The 17,560-nt window shown below is 31.4% G+C and overlaps 1 protein-coding gene across 1 annotated transcript; it reads left to right on the forward strand.

Moving 5' to 3' along the window:
• Window positions 1-3,390: 3,390 nt before the first annotated feature.
• On the forward strand, window positions 3,391-14,657 carry LOC124458412 (cholinesterase-like). Its single transcript, XM_047008425.1, has 12 exons — window positions 3,391-3,486; window positions 4,842-4,892; window positions 5,218-5,311; window positions 5,464-5,544; window positions 5,878-6,030; window positions 7,609-7,742; window positions 7,906-8,062; window positions 8,736-8,953; window positions 10,355-10,948; window positions 12,730-12,830; window positions 13,903-14,150; window positions 14,507-14,657. The coding sequence occupies exons 2-11, from the start codon at window positions 4,890-4,892 to the stop codon at window positions 14,117-14,119; spliced, it is 1,752 nt and encodes a 583-aa protein (XP_046864381.1). The 5' UTR covers window positions 3,391-3,486; window positions 4,842-4,889; the 3' UTR covers window positions 14,120-14,150; window positions 14,507-14,657.
• The last annotated feature ends 2,903 nt before the right edge of the window (window positions 14,658-17,560 follow it).

Here is a 17,560-nt window from a genome sequence, read left to right on the forward strand (position 1 = left end):
GTATGAATTCAATAATAGAAATAGACTAGTCGTTTGTAACGCTAAAAATCGATGAAAACTTTAACCCTATCAAAGTAAAAACCAATAAGAAATTAAGAAGTTTCATGGTCGTGTAGTTGATATAAATCACACAAAAATGAATTACCATTTCTACCAGACAGTTATAACCTATATTTTACAAGCTTTTGAATAACTTGTATAGTAATATTTCGAAGCATTTCGGTTTTTACGTGTCTGCCCAAGAAAAGTATAAGTGTAATTTATTGCTTTCCCTTTCAAGTAGTTTCTTTAAAGTTTATAGCTTTTTTATATATTTTACATATAAGAAAACATTCCGAGTGTTATTTAACCATATATATTGTTTTATTAATAGCTAATAGCTATTCTTATGCGACGAAAATATATTTTTTATGTTTTCCTTTCATCCTGAAAGTTATAAAAAAATTCGAAGTTTCTAACACATTGCATCAAACTTTCGCCAAAGTGGAGTGAACATAAAAATCGACTTTAAATTTCCAGAGATTGATTTGCAACGTAAACGATCAAAATTATCAATGACGCCAAGAAGGCTTTGTTTTTTATCTAGTCGGCACGTATTGTGTAAGCAAAGAAACCAAAACAGGAGATTTCTATAGTATACTATTTAGTAAACTTTTTTAAAATTATAAATTCTGCCAATTTGCAAAATGGGTGGACAATGTTTTCTTATCCAGTCAAGAACTTATTGTATGTGTGCAGACAACCAAAATACCGATTTCTGTTTTATGGACTTTAATAGGGTTTTACAAAGAATATGAACAAGTCCTTTTCTTTCGGCAAAAGCTTTTTGTGTGTTTGTTATATTAATTTCTTTATCTTTAAGTGTTTCAAGCACTTAGTCACAATTAACTGTTGTTGAATAGAACACCAAACGAAATCTTCGGTTTGACATAAACGTGTAAAACAGAGCACTAAAAGAAGTATTCTTAGAATAAACGCTTTTTTAGCCCTTTACAGCGAGAATTGATTTCAGGCTGCAAATTGCAGCGGACATTGTACATAAGAATATTTTTACAAATTTAGCAATTAAAATGCGCTGAGCCATATCAGTGTTATTTCTTTGTTTTATGTATGGTTGTTTTAGTGTAGCTTTCTAAACATCTTATGTTGTAAATACTATTGTTAACTGATGATCAAATCCACGTTTATAATATTAAGAAAACTAGCTTTCGAGAAAAGATATATGAAAGCTTGAATAAAAGTGTAGCTAAAAATGTAGAATAACTTCATCATTATTGCTATGAATAAAATTCACTGCTTGAAAATTTTTATTCTTCAAACGTATAATCTACGTATAAAATATATAGATAAACAGAGTTGACAAAACTATTTGTGCACAAATGAAGAATTTCGTTAAACTTTCTGACATTTATTGCTTTTAGTTATATTGTGATAAACACATATAACATTAGTTCGTGTACATTTTAACATAATATTTTTTAAAAATAATCTGTGCCAGCATTAAGTGTATAAAAGCGGAATCTATTAAGCAGCGTGATCTTAAAAACTTTGAAAATTAGTTTTTCCTATAAGTGTATTCCAGTCCACTTCACAATATTAAAAAGACAAAATATGCATTGACGTACAATCAAAAATATGTGACTTCAAGCTTTATTCTGTGAATGCAATCATCTAAAATTCAAGAAACGTAATCTTTCTTGCTTAGTTTAATTTATCTATTATGACTTAATATCTTTCGCACTATGGATTTAAGAATATTCTCCTAAAGCGTAAATCAGCAATAGCGTAAGATCTTAAAATGTGAACTGTAGAACAATAAAACAAGCCAAAACGTATGACAATATTATTGATAATTCAGGAATGTTAGTTGCTCAGTGTATGAACTTGTGTACGTTACATAAATTAGAAAATATAAAATTAACAAACTATATTCCTGTTGAGTATTTTAATATTATATAAAATGAATGGTTTGAAGCCAGGAGTATCATTATATGTTTTTAGATCATGCAGGTTGGGAGAGTCCTGAGGTAAATTGTGGACTTCCTCTTTCGCATCAAATCAAGAATAAACGTCAGGTTTGCCTTATTTGCTATTTGGTGAATGCGTCATCATATTGTGTGTAGCGGAAATTCGTGGGTGTGTACATGTCAATGAACAATTACGTTGATGTATGAACCCCTTAAAAAATACAGCAAACCTGACGTTAATCAATGTCCACTTTACTCTGAAGAGGACTGCCGCTAAAGTTGTCGAAACTTCAGTCAACTTTAATACCTAAAGTCCTTCTCAGCCCTCTACTAGCCTGGACGATCTAAATCTAGAAACATGTAATATTTTGTGATACCATTATAAAGGAAGCACTCGTGTAAACAAAACAAAGATTAGGAGAATCTTGTGATATAAAGAAAAAATCTAGTTTGCAGAAACCATATTTTTTTGCATAATGAAATATGTATAATACAATACAAAATTAATTTATTTGAAACGTTGTAAGGCATCATATAAGAACGTCAGCGTTACACAAACTTCAATTATCTGTGTATGAATTCAATAATAGAAATAGACTATTCGTTTGTAACGCTAAAAATTGATGAAAACTTTAACCCTATCAAAGTAAAAACCAATAAGAAATTAAGAAGTTTCATGGTCGTGTAGTTGATATAAATCACATAAAAATGAATTACCATTTCTACCAGACAGTTATAACCTATATTTTGCAAGCTTTTGTATAACTTGTATAGTAATATTTCGAAGCATTTCCGTTTTTACGTGTCTGCCCAAGAAAAGTATAAGTGTAATTTTTTTGCTTTCCCTTTCAAGTAGTTTCTTTAAGGTGTATAGCTTTTCTTATATATTCTATATGTAAGAAAATATGCAGAATGTTATTTAATCATATATATTGTTTTATTAATTGCTAATAACTATTCGCATGGGACGAAAATATATTTTTTATGTTTTCCTGTCATCCTGAAATTTATAAAAAAATTCGTAGTTTCTAACACGTTGCATCAAACGCTCGCAAAGTTGGAGTGAACATAAAAATCGACTTTAAATTTCCAGAGATTGATTTGCAACGTAAACGATCAAAATTATCAATGACGCCAAGAAGGCCTTGTTTTTTTATCCAGTTGGTATTGTGGATGTGAAGGAAACCAAAACATGAGATTTCTTAAAATTATCAATGATGCCAATTTCCAAAATGGGAAGACAATGTTTTCTTATCCAGTCAAGCACTTATTGTACGTGTGCAGGCAACCAGAATACCGATTTCTGTATTATTACTTTAATGGAGTTTTACAAAGACTATAAAGAAGTCGTTTTCTTTTGGCAAAGCTTTTTGTGTAATTTTCGTACCGCGCATGTGCAAACTAGTCTTTATATTTCGTGCTGCTGATCGTTTTCGCCATTCGTATTTGCGACTTGAAAATTGAGCAACAAGATAACATTTCGCATATTTTTAAAATTTTAAGGCACACGGTGCTTGAGGTAAGTTCGTTATTTTATATTTTATTTTTTTATTTCTCTTGCATTACTTTGTGGTTTATGCAAAAAATATGTTTACTATAATAGCTAATATCCATGCTTTGCCTAGATGCGGTGACAGTATTCTAAATGTACTTTGTCAAAAAGTGTTTCGCATAAGATTATGACATCCTTTATTTATCGCGCTAGTTTTATTTAATTAATCGTTTACAAATCTCACTACTATGCACAGAAAAAAAACTTTGTTTTTATCACAAAAGTTTAATGCCTTTTTTAAATGAACTGTATTATGCAAAGGTGTAAAGAAGAATTTTTCTTCATAATTTTTAAAAATGAGAGACAGTCAATGCCTTTAGCAGGCCTTATTTTTGTATTACTTTCCAAGTATGATTACGTCAATTATATTTCGTTTCCTCAATTAATACACAAATCGTGATGCAACTTACCTGTGTTTACTTTAGTTCGGTGCACTGAAGTCTGAGTGATTTGATGTCTAAAACGTAACGGAAAAAGCAACTCAATTAAATTTTATTATAAACCTTAAATGCATTAGACTGGTTTAACATGATGTCATAATGACAATGCAACAAACACAAAATACATATCAAACACTTGGTGTGACGTTTGTATATCCATTGCTCTGCTCTACTGCTTTGTGCTGTGGTGTTAAATTATAGGCAGTTTCAAAATTTTTATAAGTAATAAATAACGTCTCTGTTGATATACAAAATAAGAAAATTATTGTAATCGTTAACTTCTGATACGTTTTAAACTATGAGTACAAATTCAATAAATCTAAAAGTTTGGACTTTTCTCTTGAAATGTGAGAAATGTAATAATTATCAATCATTTAAGAATTTTTATAAAATTCTATTGGCTCAGGAGAATTTAGATAAATATAGTCGTATCATGTGCCTTGATTTATCGGTTGAGTGAGTAACTTATCACATATTTTAAAAGTACGAAAATCATTTTAAAAGACGAAGTGTAAAAATAGGTTATTAACAACAACAAACGATTAATAGTAAGAATATCTCTAAATTTGAGTAAAATCATATTTATTGCAACTTTAACAAGTAAGCACATAAATTAAGCCGCGTGGCTTATATGCAAGAGTATTAGACAGATTGTTGTAGGAAGTGCAACGTTCCCTATCTTTTGTAAAATATGCCAAAATCCAAAATGTCCGTCCGTAAACTGATTAAGGAGAAAAAATTTGGTCTATAACATTCAGAAGACAAGCGTCGGTCAGCAATTCATTAATGTTATTCATATTCATGTCTATGTATATTTGGTAATTGTTATATGGCTGCCAACATGAACACGTTATGCTCACATAGAGCTTTTCTTTTTTGTAGATCAAGTAACTTCTTCACATTATTATAGCACAAAAAATTTTAACTAGTATGGTAAGTTAGATTTTTCAATTTTGAATTTATTTCTTAAAAAATGAAAATTTTAGTCTTCCTAAATTGCGCTCTTGTACATACGTAAAATAAGAACGCAAGTTGCATTGCTAAAAGATCTTTCAATAGCAAGGAGACTAATTATTTTTTAAAGGGATAACAAGGATGTAACTATTTAAAATGAAACATAAGTCAAGCATTATAGCACTTGTTCAATATCTTCGTGTCTACCAATTTTTTTAAATATTACCCACATATTAATATTAATTTAGAACAATTTTTTGTCAATTTTGAGGAGTAAATTTGGATATAATTTTTTTTTAACTAGTTCAAAGCATCAATTCTTCTTCTGCTGTGCATCATTAATGTCATTGCCGTTCCCTCAAAACCTAGATTTGGAAACAAAATGCAAGATTACGAAAGTAAGAAAAATTTTTACAAGAAAAGGCCACTTCTGTTAAAGTCACTTGCATTAAACAACCTTCTTTCAAAATATTATCACTAAAAATATAATACTATATATGTGTGGGAAATTTGTTATGAAGTAATTTGATGATTCATAATATTTTGGTAGGTTTTCACACATATCGTATATTACAACGACTGTCATTCGGACCATTAATGTCTATGGATGATGCTAAAGATGATGAATTTGGTAAATATTTATTTCAAAAAACGTTAGGGAAAAAATTCATTAGTTTGTTCATACTTGGTCAATCATGAAACAAAGAAAGACTACTTTGTGTGATCGCTGCTTTTACACTCTTTTCAAACTACAAAAAATATGTGCCAAATATATGAGCAAAAACAGTAAGAAAAAAGACTCGTATAAAACAAGTATCATAAAAGATAACGAAACTCTTTTTTGTTTACAGAAGAGAAAATGCAGATCCTTTACTTTTGATTGCGCTTCAAAATAAAACAATTAAATGCTCTTTAAGTTGCAACAATCAAAATTATTTAAGCATTTTTCATTTTTTTTTAATAGTTGTCAAGACAAAAGCTGGGAGGGTTCGAGGCTCAACAGAAAAAGGGAACGTAAACGAAAAGAAAGTGCTGAAATATCTGAACATACCATACGCTGAATCACCAACTGGTGATCTAAGATTTGAGAAACCAGTTGAAAAAATACCGTGGAAAGGTAATCAATGTGACAACTTTATCCAGTATTCAATTCCATTATACCACTTAAACTTTTCGTTATTATCGTAAAACGTGCCCCTTTCACAAAAGTTGTTATTCGCAATACTAAGTTAAGGTGAGATTTCTAACACAAAAGTGAATAAAGTTTTTAAGTGATATTATCATTCTATTTTTATGGTGGTGGTTTGTTAAAAAAATGCTCTTTTTGGTTGACATTCTTTGTCGTCAGAAACTTCTTGAACGGTGTGTAAACTAAATTTGCTGCCTTCAACAGGAAATTTGAAGCCGAAGTCGTTCCCAGTCTTTCCACGCTTATGATAAAAACGTTCAAAACAAATTATTTCAGTGTTTTTCAAGAAACAGTTAATAATTGGAAAGATATTGCAAAAAATAGTTTCATTCATAGCAATTTTTACGGTAATACATTATGAAGGAAATCATCTTAGTGGAAAAAACTAACTTGAATACTTTGACATCTTGCAAAGCTGCATGGTTACGTTTGAAATTTCTTGGGAAAAATTGTTTAACTACTAGTTATAAGGCATAGAAGCACAATTAAAGAGCATCTGAAAGTAAACTATTTTATGTGAAAAATGTTATTCAAAAAAACAATTTTAGTTCCTTCTCATTTGCGCCAGAACAAAATGACCACAATCTTTCGTCATTTGTAATTTTCGTGTGTAAAAATATTTTTCCGTCAGAAATTTTGAATTTCATGCATTAATAATACATAAAATGAATGCAAAACAAAAAAAAATCAGATAATTTTTCAGTCTGTAGCTTTGCCGAAATTTCCATTAAAAACATATGTTGTTTATTGACTTGTTTGCTTTATTTAAAATATCGCGTCGTGAAGCCAAATTCGCGTACTTTGACTCATATAAACGCGTCTCTAGGAGTCAGATAATTAAAAATTTTGGTTTAATTTTGTGTACTACACATAGATATAATAAAACTAGATTACTGATGAATGAGACAGATTATAAGACTTATTAAGACGACGAGGCGTTGTCCACAAAATTAACAGAGAAGTAAAATGTGAAAAACATCAATTGCCTTATAGTAACTTTATGTTTTTCGCCTGGTTCTCGTGCCATCTTGAATTTATCTTGAATGTCATGCAATATAGCAACTTTTCAGCAACTAGACCTACTATATCAATGGTGCTACCGATACATCTGAGAAAAGCCTTCCAGTAATATTTAGTTCAATGGGAACAGCTTACATTTGTGACGTCATGAGAGTGACTCGTTAATACAAAATAGATATAACCTTTCCTTTAATGTTATCGACCCAGACTTTAAGAAACGACGGATAAGATCCATTGTAAACAGAACACAAAGCCCCTTTAAAAAGACATAAAAAGATCACGATTTGACCAAATTTGATACTTTTTTGGAATACACAAAAAATCAAACCTAGTTCCAATAATAACAATAAGAAACATTGTTTGTAGGGCATTATGCTTTTGACCTAATCATTTTTTAAATTAAGTTGAAGTTTTAGTGTTTCTGTTCGTATTCCCAGACATCTTGTATTTCAAATTCTAACTTTTAACTTTAATCTTTAACCACAGGAATCTTAGAGCCCATCAACGATAGTATCTCATGTATCCAGCCTAAAGGTCTTCCAGATCTTATTATGAAAGAAGACTGTCTAGTACTCAATGTTTGGACACCTTATCCAAAACCAAAAAACGCCTCAGTATTGGTAGGATTCAAGAGAATATAATATAGTAACTTATTTTGCCTCCTTGGCATCGACATAATTTATATCTATGTCTTTATGAATTTTCAATCCAATATCAATGTCCTTTTTAACACTTTCATACTTCATTATCTGATTTTTTTTGTCTATTTTCACTGTTTTTAAGGTCTTTATTCATGGGGGTGCATTTATATATGGTTCGTCACATGAACCAAGGTACAGAGGTGCAAACATGGTTCAAATGGGAGATATTATAGTTGTGACTCTCAACTATCGTTTGAGTGCACTTGGATTTTTGACAAATGCAGAAGCAGGCATTAAAGGTAAACTTGGTGCAAACTAAGCATATCAATCAGGCATTGGTTAGCGTACACAGTAAAAATGAGAAATCAAGGGAAAAAGTCACAAAGTTGGCCAAACTTTATTTGAAACAGCTTAAAGATTAAAAAATAAAGTGTTGAGAATTTGAGATTTTTGTGGAAACCAAAATGTTGAACATGGTACAAAAATTGAAAAGACGTCATATACAAAACGTAAAAATGACACCAAAAAAGAATATATAACATGATTTAGAGAAATCTAAACGGTCTGTGGTTTCAAATCACTAGTTTCACGGCTGTAGGCCCAAAATTGCTTTTGCTGAGAAAAAAATGAAGATTAAATTCATTTAAGAGAGAAAATATATCTGCTAAATATTATTAAACAATTATAGATATGCATTAGAATAAGTTTCTTATTTTTCTTCATAATATTCACTTAAGTAGTGTTGACAATTAGCGCAAAAATCTTCTGATATCTAGCCTCTAACCAAACCGTTTATTAAGAAATCTGAATTTTTCAAGTAAAGCTTTTTAAAGAACAATGTTATCTACTTCTGTTAGCGTGAAATGAAATTTTGAATCATAAGATGCTGATAGTCAGGAACTAGCCTTTCATTTATGTTTTAAACGTTTTTAATGATTGATTAATTTTGTATTTGTGGTTTTCACATATAAGGTAACCTCGGTCTGTTTGATCAGCGGTTGGCGTTGAAATGGGTAAAAGAAAATATCGAAGCATTTGGTGGAAATCCTCACCACATCACGCTGTGTGGAGAGAGTGCTGGTTCCGTTAGTGTTTCTGCGCATACTTTATCGGAAGAGAGCTGGCCTTATTTCGATCGTGTTATACTCCAGAGTGGGAATATGCTTGCGTATTGGGCAATTTCGTCACAGGTTTGTGATTGTTTGTATGACTGGTTTAGTTTTACTGTTAACTTTTGTGATAATCACGGAGCTATAAAGTTCTTTGTTAAAAATTGCATTAATAGTGAACTTCATAAACTGCTAAAAAGAATTGAAAATTTTTGCGTTGGAGTTGCATCTAAAACAAAAATACGTTAGCTTTGTATAGCTTATAAAATATTTTACAAATTTGTAACACTGGTTTTAAAGTTGAAAAACTTACTAATGTCACTCAATGCTTTATAATCTTGGAGAAATCTCAAATAGGTGGGTACACCATCTTATTTTAAGAAAATTTAAGAAGTTTTCGACTTTTGACAAAGCGGTAACTGTACTTACTTTTTAATGAATTTCTAAGTCCAGTCCTTCTTTTTTTAACAGGCCTCAAATTGAACAGCTACTTAATTCAATTTTAGATGTTACAAGTTATTAACTTAAGCAATAACTGCATGCCCATATAGGCATATTAGTAGCAACCTTGCTTGCGTTTAAATTTATGAACCAGTATTGTGACAACTTGTTTATGTCGCTGTTATTGATTTTATATAATTAAACAGACCACGTGACTCTTTTCGAAGGTTAAGCAAGCATGAAAATTGATGAAAAATACTTCAGCAACAAGTATTGGTGTAGCTAAAATTTTCAGATAAAATTGGAAATGGGTGGCAAATAGAAAGAAGAAAATGACTGTTATACTACATAAAGTTACAAATGCCATTAGAATTTATGGGGATAGAGCTGCCCTTTGGGACCATTTCTTGTTATGTCACTGACTGCCAGCTATATTAAGCTTGTACTTGGTTCAGGCATATTCTGTATTAAACTTTGAAAAAAAGATGCGCAGAGTATTAAATCACAGAATAGACATCTAATCAAATGCCCACTCGGCTAAAATCGTGGCGTATATAACTCCCTACGCATGCTTGACTTCCCAGCAAGATAATTTCACAAAATCAATATTGAATAGTATTGCACGGGAACGCTATTTTACTAATAAATTACGTTTAAGGCAAAGCTTTGCTGAAATTATTACAAAGAGTTATCATCTTGCAAAGAAGATAAGGTTCCAAGCTTTTGTAGTGCAAAACGGTATATTTGCTGGAAGGCATGTCTGCTTTAGAATTTGCTTCAAAAGAGTGGAAGCACGAACATCAAAGGTCCCGATACAAGTGGACCTTATATTAAGATATCTATTCTGTGATTAGACTATGAGGAAAGTTTTGTGTGAATTTTGATAATAGAAAAGTATTCCAAACGAACCTATAGAATTGTTGGCAATTGACTTGTCTTCTATTTCAAGAATGTTTACAGAATTGTATATCATAACTAAAAGATTTACGTTAATAGACATAAACGCTGTTATTACTAGAATCGACTATTTTCTTCATTTAGGAAAAAGAAAAACGCTTGTCAGACAGGTTTCTCAAAAGGATCAAGTGCAATGACTCATCCGATGTCCTTAAATGCTTAAAGAAAAGTTTTGATTCTGAAAAATTGAAAGAAGCCTTAAGCAACAAATTGGGCATGTTCCAACCAACAGTGGACGGTGATTTTTTTAAAGATCATCCTCAAATGCTTTTCCAGCTTGGAAAAGTAAAGCAATGCCCAATGATTTTTGGTACAATGGAAAGTGAAATGTTCTTTCTCACATATTATCTCCTGTTAGATCATAACAAAACGGCAATCATTCAAAAGTTTAATGAGACTCTTAGGAATACTTTCAACTATCATCACCATTATTATGAAGTGGCCAAGAAACTATACTCGCCTAAATGTACACCAAGTTATATCGAAGCATTACGACCTTTAGTAGAATTTCTAACGGACTGGTCATTTACTTGTCCTATGAAGCATGAAGCATATAAACGGGTCCTGAAATTTCCAAGAAAAGATGTTTTTGTTTTTCGTTACAAATACTCTTCTCCCGTGCCATATTCTTATGCTTCGGGAACGTTTGGGTATGCAGACCATGGAAATGACTTATGGGTAAGTTAAAGATAACTTCTTGTTATTTTTGTTTGAATATACGCTGCTTCCAGCGCAGCGCATGCGCTGCATGCATTCCTCGGCAAGATTCCATGTAAATTCAATAGGTTTAATACGAAAGTAAATTATCCAACATCGTATATAATTGAAATATATGTTTAATTTAAAGAGTAAAATCTGTTATAAATTTAATTCCCGTCAGTTATATGTTTAATTCGCTGGTATTCGGCCTTATCATTGATCAGTGTGATATTCAGGGGCGTACGTACCAAGTGTCAAATATAGCAGGACAAAAAAAAGCAGGCTATCTTAGCCTCTGACATTATGGATGAAATTTTTTAACTAGAATGTGCAATGGGAAATATAAGGTTATTTTTTCAGTATACAAAAATGGTTTTGTATGCGCATTGAATTCCATCTTTCGGTTTTACTGGAAAAAGTAGCTTCTTAGTATATGAAAATGCAATCTCGACTGATAACGATTAAAGTAATTGCATGGTCCTAATGAAAATAAGATAAATGAGCTGTAAAGCACGACACGTCATGTTGTTTATTTCAACATGAGAAAAAATATAACAATCTAATTGCATTAAAAAGTAAAAATTGCGTTTTTTATGTGGTGAATTTTGTATAAGTCTTTAAAATCAACCATGTTTGTCCCTCTGAGATATTTGACTATATTATTGTTTATGAGAATTCTTTCGTTACATAAAAATTTTAACTTACGACAGTACAGCGAACGTAAATTAATCGAAAATTTAACAGAAAGAGCAATTCACAAGCCACACAACATTTAGGGTTAAGGAACGTTTAATTAAATTTGCTCGTTTTCCTCCACATGCTAGAAGCTAAATAACATCATTTAAGAGCTAAAATACTAGTCCTTAAGTACACAAAGACAAAACAAAACAAGGCCATACTTTTATAATTTGCAAAAGTAGTATTGCCCACATATTTGCCATATTTGTATTAGATTTGCATTGTACTTTTCAAATACACTTTATACGTTTTATCAAATTAAGTAGTGACGTTGCCAGTTTATGAGTCAAGTTCAGCTATTTAGATTTTGTTTACTCGCTGCATAAATTTGATTTCTGACAAAACAAATAAGATCAATGTTCTGATATTTATAAGAAAATATTGTGGCGTTGCTATGCTACCGAGTAGCTACATACAATAAGCCTTTTCATTTATTGGATGAAATATTAAAAGACATGTCATGTACTCAAATACAAGTCAGAAAATATTTTTCTAACACTTGTTTTAAACGATATGATTATTGTGGTGAAAGACGTTTTTAGTGTAGTGGACAGTGAATTTGTCTTCAAAATTCCTGGGATTTCGAGATGACTATAAATTTCATTTTCTATGACATTCTACATACACGTACACATACATGTGACATGTAATCTAAACGAAGTCATTGAATAAATTCCAGAAGGGTTAAAAAGTAAGCAGGTTATATGACACTACAGTGACTACAAATCATATTTTTGAAATCTTGAACACCTTTAATTGTGAAATACTTTTGCTTTACTTCCCACACGTAAGCAAATACGCATTTAATTTTTGTCATGACAGTCCTTATTTTGTTTGAGAGTGAAAAATCATATAACATTCAAATTAAATCATAATAAAGATTTATACAAGAACTTTTGTGAAAAATATTCTTCTGCAGAGGTTGCAGTTAACTCCATGATTTGCATGAACAGTTTATAGCTAGATATTATTAAAACGATTTTCATTTGACATTGACCTAACAGCTTTTCCGTTCTTTTTAGTCAACATTTGGAATACCTTTTGGCAACAAAAAATTTCCCAAAGAAGATAAGAAATTATCATTAAAGATGATGGCATATTTTGCTAATTTTGCAAAGAATGGGTAGGTGTACTGGCTACAATACACTTGTCATTGTGTTTTACTGTAATTAATATATTGATTGACGACACCAGCATTTTTATTCCATACGATATTCTCACGATTTTTGCCCTTTTTGACTAAGGGATATTCCGTAGGAGTATTTGTGAGTCATATGTATCACTCTGGCTTATTGTTTGTCTGCTTTGCGCACATAGAAACCGGTAAGACCAGTATAGAATGGTGACTATTAAGATTTCTAAGGATTTTCCACGACCAGGTCAAACTGATTACTCATTTGCACGTTTGTCTTATTGAAGTACATTTAATTTGCAGTTCATCAAAATACAACTGTTCTAACTTGCTCGACCGCCTCGTACACTAAATGCTTCACGAAACGTTTCTTCTTGCATAATCTTTATTCACAATATAAGTCATTGTTAAAATGATACAATAATATGCTATTTTTTTTAAGGCGGATTTGCTCTGACTAAAACAAAACCCGTGCAGTCCCGCACGTCAACTGTCAACAAATTTAATCGAAAAAGAGCTTATATAATCACCGAAGTAGAACTGTAAGGCTTTAGCAAATTATAAGAACCGAGCGACGAAAGTAACGCGTAATTTTTTCTTTAACTGTTTTCTTCAACATACTTTGCTTTACATTTTTTAGTTAGTATGTATCACCCTGTTTATTTGTGAGTCATCTCATCGAAACCTTTGAATTTTTCATATCGATAATTTGTGTGCTTCATTTTGACAATTTTATTTATTAATGATAAATAGAAATATCAAAATATAAATAAATTGAAGTTTAAACTTTCTAAATTTTCTTAAAAGGGCTAGTTTCGCTGTACTAGCCAGGTTAGTTTCAATATACTAAATTCTTACTTCAAAAAGTACATCGAAGTATTAATTTCATTATGATTTAGCTGATTAAAATAAAAAAATATCGCAGGTACAAAAATATCGAAACATTGACATTCCAGGCAAGTATCGATACGTTTTTTCTAAGCCCGGATATCGATAGTATTGAGTATTTCGTATTGTTGTCGGCCAATCCATAATATAAATTATGTCAACCATTTTTTTACAGTAATCCAAATATTGGTAAACTACATCCACCAAAAGATTTTAAGGATATCAAACTTCACAAATGGCCTCGTCATACTAAAGATGGAGAAAAATATTTGGATATAAAAGGTTCAGATGATTTTCTTGTGGAAGCAAAACTTCGTGAAATACATTGTGTTTTTTGGGGCACACCAATGTACGCTATGTACAGATCACCGTTTTTCAATATAAAAGGATAGATAAAGGATAGACTTTGTCGTGATTACAAATCTGAAAATAGTTCTAAAGATAGCAAATACCATAGTGAATGGTAAAAGTAACATAATAAGTTGATAGTTCTTAAAAGAACTGTTTTAAGTAAAGAGCAATAACCCAATAGTTCTAACTTAAACGACACGATGCATTTCGGCAGACTACTCCTCAGGTGTCAACGTCTGCTAAATGAAAAGTTAAAATCTACCTATATTTATAATGCCAAGAAAGAGTGTACGTCATCCCCAAAAGGGGAGATGACGCTCAAAACAGGAATAAATCAAAAACATCATTCTTTTGTCGGCAGAGGACGGAATTGGTTAACTTAATTAAATATCAATTGGATATTAACCATTCACTATGGCATTTGCTATCTTTAGAACTGTTTCTCAATTTGTAATTTTACGTATTCTTGTTGAAATTTTGGTTTTCTGATTAACAATTATTTTTTATACATATTTATAGTTGTAGTTAAGTTGATGGATCACTTGTGAACTTTTTCAAATACACATCATTGATTGATTATGAAAGTCGTTATTTTTATTTACGCTTTTACAACAATTGCTATGTCTTGAAATCATCATTATGTTCATGCAATCTGTGAAAAGCTAAAAAGCGACATGCCGTAATTCTTGCATAAATAAATAATTATGCGAAATGATAAGTTCAAATAGATTTCAATAAATAAATTTTAATCAAAATTGTCGCAGAGCTCGTACAACCCACTACAATCTTCAAACCTCTATTGAGTTTTTAGCGTTATATAAGTCTTTCGTATGAGCTCCGAACGTGAGTTCAATGTACCAGAATGCTATTAAATTTTGTGATTATTTTATTCATTAGCGAAGAAGTTATTTACAACAGTCGTGAGCATTCTATCTTACAATTAATTTACAGGCTTTTTACATATTTAGCTAAACATATTTATATATTTATTTGCGCGGCGTGAAATGAGTAATTGAAAGGATTCAAAGCGTTATAAACTTACAACCTTTTCTTACAAGCGTCAAATGTCATTTTAGTTGTAACTTTCAAATAAGGATAAATTAGTTGTCTGTCTTCATTTTAAAGTTTTCGTGAATTTGCAAAGTCAGAGCAGAGAGAAATTTCTTAAATAAGTTTTTTGTTGTGAAGTATTTGATGTTTCTATTTGTCAAACTAATTTAACGCTTCGCTGAATTCCATGTACCAAGCTCTTGTGAATAATCCCTTGCCTATGGTATACGTCTTTACACTATGCCTTATTATAACGATGAAAAGGCCGTGGTTAAACAAAGACGAAACATTTGGGTTGATTTCAGTAGGGTAAAGCGCATATTTGAGACTTCCAGTGCTTTCAAAATTTGTTCAGCTAGCTTCAGACCAGATGATTTTGCGTGTTGATTTAGTAGTTTCCGAATCAAAAGAAGTCCAATTATACAAGGCTTAGAAGTGACGACATTTGAATTTGTGTCTTTTTAGTCATGATCATTTATGCTTTTGGTTCAGAATCAAAATCATAATATCAAATGGAATAAATTTTTCCAAAGAGGCTTAAAATGTTAGTCACTTTTTATATGAAAGAATTTTGGTGTAAGGGGTCACTTTAAATGATCAGTATGAACTCCAAAGCACGTGACTACCAAAAACTTGAATAATGTCTTTGTTACAACACTTACGTAAATATGTACTCATTTTTATCGTTGCTGCAAATAGCTAGTATGTCTGTTGTTTCTTAAAAAACCAACAAACAACTTAATATGCGAAATAATGATTTTTATGACAAGCAGTTTTTGTTAGCACTTAGCACTGCCAACCTTGAAAATGTCAATTATATTTCGTTTTGTCTAATAATACATGAAACTTGAAACAAGTCAAGCAACGTATTTGTTTTTAGTCATGTTAGTTGACAATAACACTAGTTAAATTTCGCCAGTTCGTGAAAAAATAAAAATTAAGATCAATGCATAGGTTTCCTAAAGAAAAAGAGACTCTAAGAAGCCATAAAAAAGTTAATTTTGTTTGACAACTTTTTAATCATTCGTAGATGTCTTTGCTCGGCATCAGCGTGTTTTATTGAGTCTTGTTTTCATCTATGTAAATATTTGTTTGGCAAAGAAGCTCGAAACGAAAAAAGGAATATTTAATTCGTACTGTCAAATAGGCTGGAATAGATCTTGACAAAAACGGGAAGTTGACAAAGCTGAAGGAAAAATGGTCGGACACAAATTTGCAAGTAGTTTTATGAGACATGCTCTGTCGTTCACGTAACGCCACCAAATACTCTTTTAACTCTCTTTCCACCAAATACTCTTTCTGCAGTTTTTTCTGCATTCCAACAAGTATTTTGCTCTTTTACGTGATGCTTGCCATTTGATTCGCCATGCCTCTCGTTTTGGTAGGCAAAGGTCCTTTGATGTAAAGCTTTGTCGGTGTAAAAATATGCATCTCCATGTCATCCTTGACATACAGTAGTGGCCGTCACTGAGCTAATCCGAAGTAAGGTTTCCTCCGTCTATTACTTTGTACATCGCCGATTTTACCACCCCAATGAGGCGCTTGGATCGATCTCAACACCAGGGTGTGCAACTCACATTGAGCTTCCACTTTATTTCTTACACTTACACGAACACATGCAAATTTCGTCCGTTCTCAGCTGCTCTAGCTATTTTTGGCTTTGATAAATGTTCCTCCACTGTCCGAGTAAATCACTTGTGGCCGCCCTATTCTTCCTATAAAACGTATAATCAATGAACGAAGGGACCGGTTTCCAGGGTTTGCAAAGCTTCCAGATGATTGGCTATTCACAGGCCAGGAGCAAACAACGCCAGATAAGATAGAAAAGTCATAAATAAGTTAGAAACAATGCATTGATGCAGTTATTGATTGTAACCCTGACTTGTAGATCTCCATTTTCTAAATAATCTAACACCTTATTATACTTTGCAGTTGTGGTCTGTTGCAAATACTTGATTGTACTCCTTGTTTTATATTTATCTGCTGCTAATTTTAGGCTCCACTTCTGCAGACATAAAGGATTAAACCCAGGTGTTGTCACACAACTAATGTTTTCAAGTGGTATGCCATCAGATTCTAAATCTTGTATCACTTCTTTCTTCCTCATTGCCTCTTCTAACTCACAACAACATAAAGCTGTCTTTGTTTGCTAAAGCTGTCTAATATCTTTAAAGTGGATACAACATTTAAAACTCTAATGATCTCCTAAACTGTAAAACTCTTTATTTCACATCATTGTTTACATTCTAATTTGAATTCTTTGAAGTTTTTATGGCATTCAATTTAGGGAATGTAAATTATTCTTTTTCTAAATTTATTTTTTACTTCATTGTACTATATTCGCCAAAAATGGTCAAATGTGCTTTCATTTATTTAACTATAAAATAGTTTTGATAAAACAGAAGCAGGTTGATACCTCAAAAACGAAAAAG

Source organism: Xenia sp. Carnegie-2017, unplaced genomic scaffold, assembly GCF_021976095.1.
Source record: "Xenia sp. Carnegie-2017 unplaced genomic scaffold, XeniaSp_v1 HiC_scaffold_6, whole genome shotgun sequence".
NCBI classification, from domain to species: Eukaryota; Metazoa; Cnidaria; class Anthozoa; order Malacalcyonacea; family Xeniidae; genus Xenia; species Xenia sp. Carnegie-2017.

Excerpts from the sequence above, each read along its gene's own strand:
- LOC124458412 (XM_047008425.1), top strand. Across the intron at positions 5,312-5,463 it reads CAAAATGCAAGATTACGAAA|GTTTTCACACATATCGTATA; the intron begins GTAAGAAAAATT and ends ATATTTTGGTAG. Across the intron at positions 8,063-8,735 it reads TGCAGAAGCAGGCATTAAAG|GTAACCTCGGTCTGTTTGAT; the intron begins GTAAACTTGGTG and ends TTCACATATAAG.